The 13991-nt window shown below is 38.2% G+C and overlaps 1 protein-coding gene across 5 annotated transcripts in view; it reads left to right on the top strand.

Annotated features, from left to right (window-relative positions):
• Positions 1 to 13991, top strand: part of MAGI3 (membrane associated guanylate kinase, WW and PDZ domain containing 3) — a 262326-nt gene that overhangs the window by 213834 nt on the left and 34501 nt on the right. For all 5 annotated transcript variants that reach the window (XM_025289418.2, XM_025289417.2, XM_044944528.2 and 2 more), the window contains exons 11-13: positions 533 to 564; positions 3016 to 3172; positions 4681 to 4772. In XM_025289418.2, the coding sequence (XP_025145203.2) occupies positions 533 to 564; positions 3016 to 3172; positions 4681 to 4772 (281 nt within the window). The remainder of the gene's footprint in view (positions 1 to 532; positions 565 to 3015; positions 3173 to 4680; positions 4773 to 13991) is intronic.

Here is a 13991-nt window from a genome sequence, read left to right as displayed (position 1 = left end):
CATACCAATGAATGACTAGTATTTTAAAGAATAAAATTTAGCCCTTCACATGTATCTCACTGGCTGTTAGTTTTCATTTTTGAGGCAAATGAACAATTTAACTTCGATTCTCATTTCTTTGAACTGTTTTTGTTTCTTCTCTGGGTGATAATCTGCTCAGAGTAAGTGCAGATCTCTTTGTGGGGGCTGGAGAGTCATCCAGAGTCCCAACAGATAATGAGTGTCTAGGGTTCTGTGTCAAACAGGTTGGATGTCAGTTTCCTGCCTAGTTGCTGGTTGATTCCACAGTACAGGAAAGTAATGTTAATCTATTTGAGTCTTGCTTTACTTTATCTATAAAATGGCAGTAACATGTATGCCTTAGGATTGTCATAAAAAATGAAATGTGTGTATAATGCCTGGCACATAGAACATGTTGGACATAATTTACTAGCCTACTAAAAGTCGAAGCTAGTTTTATCATAAACATTAGCAGTATTTGTAGTCTGGGAATTCTTCCTCTGTTTTTAAAATGTGGCTCATTTTTTTTAAGGTCCTCCTTCACCAACTAAAACTGCCAAATTGGTGAGTATGCAGTTGTCCTCAAATTCTTCTTTCCAACACACGGAGAGAGACGCCGCGTTTCCCTCCATGAGGGCTGCTCATGGGGTGGGTGTTTACAGACCGGGTGGAGTCAGAAGACAGATTGCCCTGGTTTTGGAACAGAAACTCAGGGAAGTGTGCAAGTTAGAAAAAGCCATCTATAGAGGAAGTATGCTCTGCTAGTTAAGTATTTCTGTTGAAGAAATGTTAGGGACCTGTAGTAGTCTGATCTTCTACACAGTAAAACATGGACCCACTGAGGTGCCTACTGATGGGTCCTTTGGCTTTCTTTGTGTTTCAGAGGAGCAGGGGTAAGGAATAGCAAGCCATTTGGGCAGATGTCTTGCTACAATGAGAAGATGCAGTGGGTTCCCACAAGTACATGGGGACTGTCATTACCCACATTTAGCCAACCTTCTGACGTTTAGGGCTAGAGCAGTTGCGGCCTCTCGGCTCAGTTTGCTTATTATCAGACCAAGAGGCTGTCAGACTTGGAACAGTTTTTTTTGTGGTGTTCTTCTGAATAACTGACTAGCCTATTTTAGGACCTGTGTAAAGACTAAGACCTAAACAAAGGACATACCAGATAATGGTATGAAAGAAACTGTGCTAGGTACATGTGTAGCTCCTTAAATATTTAAGTTTACAATTATATGGATATGAAGACAGTTAGGTATATAATCCTATTAACTCTAGTTTGCTTGATTTGGAGTGTATCATCTTATAGTTAAAAGATGGTCTTCCATAATCATAAACCATAGGCTGCTAAACAAAAGATCATCATATACAAAACAGATTAATTCTTTATAGCCCACTGAAAATGATCTTTTGCAAATTTGCCATTTTATGGGTCAGAAGGAAAGAAACACTCAGCATTTTTATAGACTGTACCACTTAGGTTCAGTGTGAACAGAAATACTTTTTACCTGTTCAGTTAAAATTATGCTGCATTTTTCTTCATTCCTCTGGTCCCTCTAGTAATTGTTTTTAACTCTATACTACCCCGTGTTTCATAATGGATGCCAGTGCAGCCACGGGGGCCCTGATGCTTTATAATCGACGGAAGTTTCTGATGACCTCTCACTGCTTCTGACAGAATCCTAGACAAGGGGGAGAAAGAGGAAAAGGCTGCTCTTATCTCCTAGGCATCTGACTGGGTCTTGGTCAGTGAAGGGTCCCTTCTGGCACAACAATTTATGGCCACTGTCCCCTGAGTCCTCCCTGACAAGCTGCTGCTCCTACATCATAGTCACTTTAACTATTTTATCACAAATGTCTATAATCTCCCTCTCCTAACCATAATACAGGGTAGCAAGCTGTTCTCTAAACCATGATATTTATTTTCTGAAGCTATTTATTGGATTTCATTTTTAAATTTTATTAAAGAAGCCATTTTGCTGAGCTATTCTTCTGGGCAAGTTCATTCTGAATGGGAGCAGATGAGTATACCCCTTATCTGATTCCTAGGCATGGAGCATATTCATGATCTACTTGAATTGACCATGCCGGTTTTCACCGTGTCATCATTACAACCTAAATTAGAGTTAACACTTTGTATTTCATTTTCTTAGAAAGAATATTCCTTAAACATCTTTACTGGAAATTAATTCAGTGAGTGGGGAGGTAAGGTTATCAAGAATTAAATGGAGGTACTCTCTGAGTCTTCCTCCTGCTTTGCTTAGAAGTGCTGTCTTGTATCAGAGAAGGCAATGGCACCCCACTCCAGTACTCCTGCCTAGAAAATCCCATGGACGGAGGAGCCTGGTAGGCTGCAGTCCATGGGGTCGCTGAGGGTCGGACACGACTGAGCGACTTCACTTTCACTTTTCACTTTCATGCATTGGAGAAGGAAATGGCAACCCACTCCAGTGTTCTTGCCTGGAGAATCCCAGGGACGGGGGAGCCTGGTGGGCTGCAGTCCATGGGGTCGCTGAGGGTCGGACACGACTGAGCGACTTCACTTTCACTTTTCACTTTCATGCATCGGAGAAGGAAATGGCAACCAACTCCAGTGTTCTTGCCAGGAGAATCCCAGGGACGGGGGAGCCTGGTGGGCTGCCATCTGTGGGGTCACACAGAGTCAGACACGACTGAAGTGACTTAGCAGCAGCAGCAGCAGCTGTCTTGTATGTCTTCTCAGAGTCAGTTTGTGTCTTGGTGGTGGAGAAAAGGGCAAAATTCCTTAACATAGGACTACTTAAGGCCCTTTGATTGATATCATTATAAACATGTTCTAATTTAAGTGAAATATGTTTTAATCAAATACACATGACTGTGAAAGTAAACTCCTCTAAGACTGCAGACATGCTGTGGCTTTGACCCTGCTGCTTACGCAACTGTAATCAGTTGACATACTGGTTCAGACAACAGTTTTTTGCCCTAATCAACCATCTGGCTTTTTGAGATACTAAGTAAGGCCCTTTTCTATTTCAGAAAACAGATAAAAAGGAAACTTCAGAAAGTTTGGAGGCCATAAATGAGCCTGTTCCTCAGCCTATGCCTTTTCCACCCAGCATCATCAGGTCAGGATCCCCGAAACTGGATCCTTCTGAGGTCTACCTGAAATCTAAAACTTTATATGAAGATAAACGTAAGTAGCTGTGGAATATTTCAGGAAAGCATGCAACAACATTAATTTGAATTTTCTTAAAAACTTGATTTTTCTGTCTCTAAAAGCCAACATGTTGAAGTTATTCATTCCCATTTTAATGTAGCTCTGGGCTTCTTCCATTTATACTCAACATTCATTCATTTGTTTTCTTCAAAACCATGTTTTGAACTCTGGTTTTGAAATGTGCCTCTGTCTACCCAACATCATAGTAGGTAATGGGAATACAGAGGTAATAGGTTACATAGACGCTGCATCCAAAGAGATGGTTAAACCTAAATGGAAAAGACAAAGAAGTAGTCAAGTACATATACAAATAAGTCCCTAACAGGTACAGTAATAGAAGGATAGGCTGGATCAATTGGGATCCAAAGTAGAAAACGGTCGGTTTTACTGCTGTGGGTAGTAGGAAGTATCATATACTGCTTCATATAGGAAGTTAAGCTGTAAGACAAAGAGGTAGTTGCTTATGAGACAGATAAAAGGGAAAGAAGGATAGCATTTGCACTGGGTGGCCTTAATTGTGCAATTAGTTTCAGTTTAGCTGGGTGTGGTCGGCAGTGGATACCAGGGGGGAGGGCAGGAGCAGCTGGTGGAGAGCAGATTATGCCAGTCTGAGGAAGCTGGAGACAATGACATACATGATAAAGAGCCACAGAATGGTCTTAACTATAGGGATGAAGTTATTGGGCTTGTGTTTTAAAAAGATTTTTTTTGGCAGGAATACAAAGGATGATGAATCAGAAGGGTATGTAATCTGAGGAGGAAACCAGAGAGTAGAGTAGACTCCTTAGAGGAGTCCAGTGGACATATGATGAGAAGAGAGTGTGCATAAGGCAGAAATTCATTTTCATACTAATTTACCAACTAATGGTAGTTTTTTTCTGAAGCACAATTGTAGATTTAAGTGGTTTAACTTTTGAAATGTATTTATTTTTAGAAATAGATCTATGCATCTTACCTGGTGGTTCAGAGGGTAAAGTATCTGCCTACAATGTGGGAATCCTGGGCTCGATCCCTGGGTTAGGAAGATCCCCTGGAGAAGGAAATGGCAACCCACTCCAGTACTCTTGCCAGGAAAATCCCATGGATGGAGGAGCCTGGTGGGCTACAGTCCACAGGGTCGCAAAGAGTCAGACATGACTGAGCGACTTTACGACCTTGGAAAAGATGCACAACAAGTAGAAATATATATAATTGATTTCATACTTATTTAACCAGTCACAGTTTATCTTGATAGTCCCAGGCCCAGACTTGATAGTCCCATTTCGGAAGATGAAACATCGATTTGAAAGCATCAAGAATTAATGGCAGTATAATACTGATTGTATGGAAATGGGAATAAATATTCCTAAGCAATCTTGATTCAGTTTGAGTTAAAGCACAAAACAAAGATTTATGATTGAGTTTTTCTATAATGTTAAACTTTTTAAAATAAAGTGTATATTGTGTACGTTTGTTTGTATTTATTATTTTCTGGTTTTTCTTAGCACCAAACACCAAAGATTTGGATGTTTTTCTTCGGAAACAGGAATCAGGGTTTGGCTTCAGAGTACTGGGAGGAGATGGACCTGACCAATCTGTAAGTTTAAATATGTTGTCATTTGGCTATTCCTGTTAAAACTTTTAATAGAGATTTGGTAGAATATGGTGCTTTTGTTTTGCGTTCTACTTTGTTGGTTTTTTAAAAGAGTTCGTTTTCTCTAACAGTTTCATTAATATGACGAAGAGTTGCATGGCTAGCGGTGTCATGATACCTCAGTTAACTTGATGTGTGAAAGTGAAAGTGTTAGTTGCTCAGTTGTATCCGACTCTTTGTGACCCCATGGACTGACTGTAGCCCTCCAGGCTCCTCTGTCCATGGGATTTCCCAGCTAAGAATACTGGAGTGGGTTGCCATTTCCTCCTCCAGGGGATCTTCCTGACCCAGGGATTGAACTCAGGTCTCCAGTATTGAGGATAGATTCTTTACCATCTGAGCCACCAGGGAAGCCCTAACTTGCAATAGCTGAGGCTAAAACTGTAGGTAAAAGCTGAATAAGTCAGCCATAAATTAGAGCATAATAACGGGTTATATTTGCAAGGCATTTAAATCTAGAAATTTATTTATATAGGATTCTCACTCATACTTAGAGAACAAATATAGTGGGTTTATTTTTGTTTTGCCCTTAGTTTGACAAAGAAATGATGTGCTTCTTAGAGTTTAAGAACATATTTAAAGCTTTTTTGTATAATATGAATGACTACATTATCATGTTTGGAAGTTAGGTGAATAATAATATTCTTTTAAAATTATGGGCTTCTTTCTATTCTGACTAGAACATTTGATTTATAGAGTATAAATGTGTTCTAATTAGCCATATTGGTTACAGTTAAAATAATTATCAGAGACAAATAAAGCTTAAGGTAGATTGCCCTATGTAGGGCAAATATGAAGTACCTTGATTGTTTCTTTTCCTTTCTTTTGAATTGAGCTATGATTGATGTATAACATTATATTTGTTTCAGATGTGCAACGTAATGATTCAATGTTAGTATACACTGCAAAATGATCATGACAACAAGCTTAGTTACCATCCGTCATCATACAAAGTGACAGATTTTTTTTCTGTGATAAGAACCTTTAAGAGTTATTCCCTTGGCAACTTTCAATTGTGCACTACAGTATTATTGGTTATAGTCCCCATGCTACAGCATTACATTCCCATGACTTATTTATTTTATAACCGGAAGTTTGTACCTACCTCCTCCCAATCCCCTTCCCACTGTCAACCATCATTCTGTTCTTTCTGAGTCTTATTTTGTTTGTTTACTTTGTTTTTTAGATTTCAGATATAAGTGAGATTATACAGCATTTGTCTTTGTCTGTCTGACTCTTTGACTTAGCATAATGTCCTCAAGGCATTTTGTTGCCTTGGAAAGATTTTGTTCTTTCTAATGTAGTTTAATCTTTGTGATTAAAATTACATTGTGATTTTCCCAATTTTCTTCTTGTAATTGATTTCTAGTTTTATACCATTATGGTTGGAAATGTGTGATATAATTTCAGTTTTCTTAAATTTATTGAGGCTTGATTTGTGGCTTAACGTGATCTGGCTGAGTAATATTCCATTGTATGTGTAAGTGGGTATGTAGGTGTGTGTATGTATAAAGAAGATGTGATATGTGTATTTCCTTGTTTATTTTCCTTAATTGCTATGGCTTAGACTTCCAGTACTCGACTGAGTAAAAGTGGTGGAAGTGGGCATCCTTGCTTTGTTACTGATCTTAGAAGGAAAGCTTTCAGCATTTCACCTTTGAGTATGATGTTAGCTGTGAGCTTGGCATTGTTGTTGGTTGTCGTTTAGTGTCTAAGTCATGTCCAACTCCTTACAACCCTGTGGACTATAGCCCACCAGGCTCCTCTGTCTGTGGGATTTTCCAGGCAAGAATATTGGAGTGGGTTGCTATTTCCTCCTCCAGGGGATCTTCCTGACCCAGAAATTGAACCGACATCTCCTACATTGACAGGGAGATTCTTTAGTACTGAGGCGCCTGGGAAGCCTGGGCTTGTATGGCCTTTATTATGTTGAGGCATGTTTCCTCTACTCCCTTTGTTGAGAATTATTATAAATGAATGCTGAATTTTGTTATGGATGGATATTATAAATGGATGCTGAATCTTTCTGTATCTGTTGAGATGATCATATTTTTATTCTTCATTTTGTTAATTTGGTGAATCACATTGACTGATTTGTGGATGTTGAAATATTCTTGCATCCCTGGAATAAATTCCACTTGATCATGGTGTATGGGTCCTTTTAATGTATTTTTAAATTTGATTTGCTAATGTTTTGTTGCAGATTTTTGCATCTGTATTCATCAGTGACATTGACCTGTAATTTTCTCTTTTTGTGTTGTCCTTGTCAGTTTTGGTATCAGGGTAATGCTGCCCTAATAGGATGAGTTTGGAAGTGTTTCTTCCTCCTCAGTTTTCTGAAAGAGTTTGAAAAGGATAGATATTAATCTTCTTTAAATGTTTGCTAGAATTCACCAGTGAAGCCATCAGGTCCTGGACTTTCATGTGCTGGGATATTTTTAATTACTGATTCAACCTCCTTACTAGTAATTGGTCTGTTCAGATTTTCTACTTTTCATGATTTACTCTTGAAAAATTGCATGTTTCTAGGAATTTATCAATTTTTTTCTAGGTTGTCCAGTTTTTTGGCATAAAATTGATCATAGTAGTTTCTTATGATTCTTTGTATTTCTGTGGTATCAAAGGTAACTTCTCTTTCATTTCTGATTTTATTTTTGAGCCATCTTTTCTTCTGGTAAATCTAGCTAAGAGTTGTCAGTTTTGTTTATTTTTTCAAATAACCTGCTCTTAGTTTCATTGATCCTTTCTATTGTCTTGTTAGTCTCTATCTCATTTATTTCAGCTCTGATCTTTGTTATTTCCTTCCTTCTACTAACTTTGGACTCTTTCATTCTTTTTCTAATTCCTTTAGATATAAAGCTATTTGTTTGAGATTTTTCTTATTTTGAGGTAGCCCTATATTACTAGGAACTTCCCTTTTAGAACTACTTTTGCTGCATCCCAGAGATTTTGTAAGTTGTATATCCATTTTCATTGGTCTCAAGGTATTTTTAAATTTTTCTCTTGATTTCTTCATTGACCCATTGGTTGTTCATTAAGATGTAGTTTAATCTTCACATTTTGTGATTTTCGCAATTTTCTTCTTCTGATTTCTGGTTTTATATACTTGTGGTTGGAAAAGATGTTTTATATAATTTCAGTCTTCTTAAATTTATTGTGACTTGTTTTAGGGCTTAACATGTGATCTGTCCTGAAGAGTGTTCCATGTACACTTGAGAAGAATGTATTTAATATGCTACTTTGCATAGAATGTTGTGAATATATATAGAATATATATAGAATGTTCTGAATGTATAATCTATCTATCTATCTATATATAAAGGTTATTCATTCTAATGTGTCATTTAAGAGCCATGTTTCATGATTGGTTTTATGTCTGCATCATCTATCCATTGATGTAAATATGGTTATTAAAATTCCTTACTATTATTGTATTGCTGTAAATTTCTCCCCGTAGGTCTGTTAATGTTTGCTTTATATATTTAAGTGCTTCTATGTTGGGTGCATAAACATTTGCAAATGCTATATCCTCTTGTTCAATTGACTCCTTTATCATTATATAATGCGCTTTTTGTCTTTTATTGCAGTTTTTGTTTTAACGTCTATTTTGTCTGATGTAGGTGTAACTGCTGTAGTGTTCTTTTGGTTTCTGTTTGCACGGAACAGCTTTTTCCATGCCTCCACTTTCAGCTTTGTGGCTCCTTACATCTGAAGTTAGTCTCTTACAGGCAGCATATAGATGGGTCTTGTTTGTGCATTTGGCCACTCTAAGTATTTTCATTGGAGAATTTAGTCTTTTACATTTAAAGTAATTATTGACAGGTGTGTACTTACTGTCATTTTGTTCTTTGTTCTCTGGCTGTTTTGTAGTTCTTCTCTGTTCCTCTTCTCTTGCTTTCTTCCCTTGCAGTTTGATGACTTTCTATAATATTATACTTAGATTCTATTTTTATTATATTTTGTGTATCTACAATAGGTTTTTGTTTGAGGTTACCCTGAGACCAACATATAATAGTTTATATACATATATCTATCATTCCTGTGGTCATGTATGGATGTGAGAGTTGGACTGTGAAGAAGGCTGAGCGCCGAAGAATTGATGCTTTTGAATTGTGGTGTTGGAGAAGACTCTTGAGAGTCCCTTGGACTGCAAGGAGATCCAACCAGTCCATTCTGAAGGAGATCAGCCCTGGGTGTTCTTTGGAAGGAATGATGCTAAAGCTGAAACTCCAGTACTTTGGCCACCTCATGCGAAGAGCTGATTCATTGGAAAAGACTCTGATGCTGGGAGGGATTGGGGGCAGGAGGAGAAGGGGACGACAGAGGATGAGATGGCTGGATGGCATCACTGACTCGATGGACGTGAGTCTGGGTGAACTCCGGGAGTTGGTGATGGACAGGGAGGCCTGGCGTGCTGCTATTCATGGGGTCTCAAAGAGTTGGACATGACTGAGCAACTGATCTGATCTGATCTGATTAGTCTAATTTAAGTTGATAGCAACTTAAGTTTGAAGGCATTTTAAAGCTATATTTTTACTTCCTCTACCACATTTTATATTTTTGATATCACATTTCACATCTTTTTATTTTCTGTATCCCTTCACTGATTATTCTAGGTATAGTTATTTTTACTACTTTTGTCTTTTAACCTTTTAATACTAGTTTGGTAAATGATTATATTTATCTTGCCCCTGAGATTTATACTTTCATGTGTTTTCTTATTACCACTCAGAGCCTTTTCTTTTCAACTAAAGGAGTCCCTTGCACATTTCTCATAAGGCTGGTTTATTACTGATGAACTTCTTTGATGTTGCTTGTCTGAAAAGCTCTCATCTCCTTCAGTTCTGAATGATAATTTTGCTGTATAGAGTATTCTTGGTTAGACATATTTGTCCTTTCAGCACTTTGAATATATCATTCCACTCCTTTCTGACCTGCAAAGTTTCTGCTGAAGAATCTGCTCATAGTCTTGTAGGAGTTCCTGCTATATAACAAAGGCTTCCCTGGTGGCTCAGACAGTAAAGAATCTGCCTGCAATGCGGGAGACCTGGGTTTGATCCCGGGGTTAGGAAGATCCCCTGGAGGAGGGAATAGCAACCCACTTCAGTGTTCTTGCCTGAAGAATCCCCATGGACAGAGGAGCCTGGTGGGCTACAGTCTATGGGGCCACAAAGAGTCGGACACGACTAAGCAACTAAGAACAGCACACAGTGTGCATTTAATGATATTATTTCTGATGTGCTGAAATTTTTGGCTTCCCTGATACCTCAACTGGTAAAGAATCCGCCTGCAATGCAGGAGACCGCAGTTCGATTCCTGATTCAGGAAGATCTGATGGAGAAGGGATAGGCTATCTACTCCAGTATTCTGGCATGTATAGTCCATGGGGTTGCAAAGAATCAGACAGGAGTGAGCGAGGAAACTTTTACTTTCTTTTGTATGTAATAAGTTGTTTTTCTCTTGCTGTTTTTAAAATTCTCTCTTTAACTTTTGACATTTTAATTACAATGTGTCTCTGTATGGATCTTTTTGGGAATTCTCTGGGCTTCCAGAATCTGCAATTCTGTCTCTTTTCCCAGGTTAAGGAAGTTTTCAGCCACTATTTCTTCAAGTTAAATTTTCTGCTCCTTTTTTCTCCTTCTGGTACTCTTATAATATGAATGTTATTCTGCTTGAAGTCATTCCATAGGTACCTTGGGCTATCTTTGCTTTTTTTGTCTTTTTTTTTTTTTTTTTTACTTTTTGCTGCTCTTATTGAGTCAATTCCATCCATATTGTTTAAAGTGGCAAAAATTCATTCTTTATATGCCAGTGTGGTATTCTATTGTATGTATATGTGTGTGTATGCCACTTTTTAGTTTTTTGAGAAACCTCCATACTGTTTTTTACAGTGACGGCACCAATTTACATTCTCACCAACAGTGTACAAGAGATCCCTTTCCTCCACATCCTTACCAACATTTGTTATTTGTCGATTTTTTGATGATAACATTTCTGACAGGTATGAGGTTATACTTAGTTATGGTTTTGATTTCCCTGGTGATTAGTGATATTGAGCAACATTTCATGTGACTCTTGGCCGTCTGCATGTTCCCTTTGGAAAAATGTCTGTTCACATCTGCCCATTTTTTACTTGGGTCGTTTGTTTTTTTTGGATATTAAGCTGTCTGAACCTTTTTATATTTTGGGAATTAATCCCTTGTTGGACTCATCATTTGCAAAAATTTTCTCCCCATTCATAGGTTAAGTTGTCTTTTCATTTTGTTTATGGTCTTCTTCGCTGTACAGAAGCTTTTAAGTTAATTAATTTTTTTAGTTTTAGTTTAATGCATTTCTCTTTATATCATTGTGATTTCTGAGATATTTACCTATTTGGTCTTTCTTTTGTTATTTTAAAAAATCTTTTGATTGAAGTATAGTTGATTTTCAATGTTGTGTTATTTTCAGGTGTACAGCAAAGTGAATCAGTTTTCTATATGCACATGCACACTCACACACACACCACAGGTCTCAGTTCAGTTCAGTTCAGTCACTCAGTCGTGTCCGACTCTTCGCGACCCCATGAATCACAGCACGCCAGGCCTCCCTGTCCATCACCAACTCCCGGAGTTCACTCAGACTCACGTCCATCGAGTCAGTGATGCCATCCAGCCATCTCATCCTCTGTCGTCCCCTTCTCCTCCTGCCCCCAATCCCTCCCAACATCAGAGTCTTTTCCAATGAATCAGCTCTTCGCATGAGGTGGCCAAAATACTGGAGTTTCAGCCTTAGCATCATTCCTTCCAAAGAAATCCCAGGGCTGATCTCCTTCAGAATGGACTGGTTGGATCTCCTTGCAGTCCAAGGGACTCTCAAGAGTCTTCTCCAACACCACAATTCAATAGCATCAATTCTTCGGTGCTCAGCCTTCTTCACAGTCCAACTCTCACATCCATACATGACCACTGGAAAAACCATAGCCTTGCCTAGACGGACCTTTGTTGGCAAAGTAATGTCTCTGCTTTTGAATATGCTATCTAGGTTGGTCATAACTTTCCTTCCAAGGAGTAAGCATCTTTTAATTTCATGGCTGCAGCCACCATCTGCAGTGATTTTGGAGCCCCAAAACATAAAGTCTGCCACTGTTTCCCCATCTATTTCCCATGAAGTGATGGGACCAGATGCCATGATCTTCGTTTTCTGAATGTGAGCTTTAAGCCAACTTTTTCACTCTCCTCTTTCACTTTCATCAAGAGGCTTTTTAGTTCCTCTTCACTTTCTGCCATAAGGGTGGTGTCATCTGCATATCTGAGGTTATTGATATTTCCCCCCGGCAATCTTGATTCCAGCTTGTGCTTCTTCCAGCCCAGCATTTCTCATGATGTACTCTGCATAGAAGTTAAATAAACAGGGTGACAGTATACAGCCTTGACGTACTCCTTTTCCTATTTGGAACCAGTCTCTTGTTCCATTTCCGGTTCTAACTGTTGCTTCCTGACCTGCATATAGGTTTCTCAAGAGGCAGGTCAGGTGGTCTGGTATTCCCGTCTCTTTCAGAATTTTCCAGTTTATTGTGATCTACACAGTCAAAGGCTTTGGCATAGTCAATAAAGCAGAAATAGATGTTTTTCTGGAATTCTGTTCCTTTTTCCATGATCCAGTGGATGTTGGCCATTTGATCTCTAGTTCCTCTGCCTTTTCTAAAACCTACTCTTTTTTAAATTATTTTACCAGGAAATATGGGTAAATATGGGTCATTACAGAGTGTTGAGTAGAGTTCCCTATAGTAGTGTGTATATGTCAATCCCAATTTCTCAATTTATCCTCTTCCCCTTTCCCCCAGTAACAATATGTTTATTTTCTATATCTAGGGCTCTATTTCTGTTTTGTGGGCTTCCCTTATGGCTCGGCAGTAAAGAATCCGCTTGCAGTGCAGGAGACAGAGGTTCAATTCTTGGGTTGGGAAGATCCTCTGGAGGAGGGCATGGCAACCTACTCCAGTATTCTTACCAGGAAAATCCCATAGACAGAGGAGCCTGGTGGGCTATGGTCTATGGCGTTTCAAAGAGTCAGATACAACTCAAAGGATTGAACACACATGCGCACATTTCTGTCTTGTCAGTAAGTTCATTTGTACTATTTTTTTTCCATTCCACACATAGGCAATATCATATGGTGTTAGTCCTTCTCTGTCTGACTTCATTCAGTATGACAGTCTTCAGGTCCATTCATGTTGCTGCAAATGGCACTGCTTCATTTTTTATGGCTGAGTAATATTCCAGTGTATATATTTACCACATCTTCTTTATGCATTTGTCTGTTGACAGACATTTAGGTTGCTTCCATGTCCTGGCTATTGTAAATAGTGATACAGTATTCACTGGGGTGCATGTGTCTTTTTGAGTTGTGGGATGTTTTTTGTTTGTTTTTTTTTTCCAGGTTTATGCCCAGGAGTGGGATTGCTGGATCATATGAGAGCTCTGTTTTTAATTTTTTAAGGAACTTCCATACTGTTCTCCATACCAATTTGCATTTCTACCAACAGTCAGTGGGGGTGGGGGGGGTCCCTTTCTCCACATCCTCTTCAGCATTTATTGTTTGTAGATTTTTTGATAATGACCATTTGGACCAGTGTGAGGTGATGCCTCATTGTAGTTTTGATTTTCATTTCTCTAATAATAAGTGATGTTGAGCATCTTTTCATATGCCTCTTGGCCATCTGTATGTCTTCTTTGGAGAAATGTCTATTTAGATCTTCCATCCATTTTTTGATATATATATATTTTTTTAATTAAGCTGCATGAGGTGTTTATATATTTTTGAGATTAAACCCTTTTCAGTCACTTTGTTTCCAAGCATTTTCTCCCATTCTGAGAGTTGTCTTTATTTTGTTTATGGTTCATTTGCCATGAAAAAGCTTTTAAGTTTATGTCCCATTTATTTTTGTCTTTATTGTCATTACTCTAAGAGACAGATCTAAAAAGATGTTGCTACAATTCATGTCAAAGAGTGTTCTACCTATGTTTTCCTCTAGAAAGTTTTATAGTATCTGGTCCTACAATTAGGTCTTTAATCCATTTTGAATTTATTTTTGTATATGGTGTTAGAGAATGTTCTAACCTTCATTCTTTTTATGTAACTATCCAGTTGTCCCAGCACCACTTATTGAAGAAGCTGTCTTTT

Source organism: Bubalus bubalis, chromosome 6, assembly GCF_019923935.1.
Source record: "Bubalus bubalis isolate 160015118507 breed Murrah chromosome 6, NDDB_SH_1, whole genome shotgun sequence".
Taxonomy (NCBI): Eukaryota; Metazoa; Chordata; class Mammalia; order Artiodactyla; family Bovidae; genus Bubalus; species Bubalus bubalis.
Note: the sequence above shows the minus strand (reverse complement) of the source record. Positions and strands in the feature narration are given on the sequence as shown.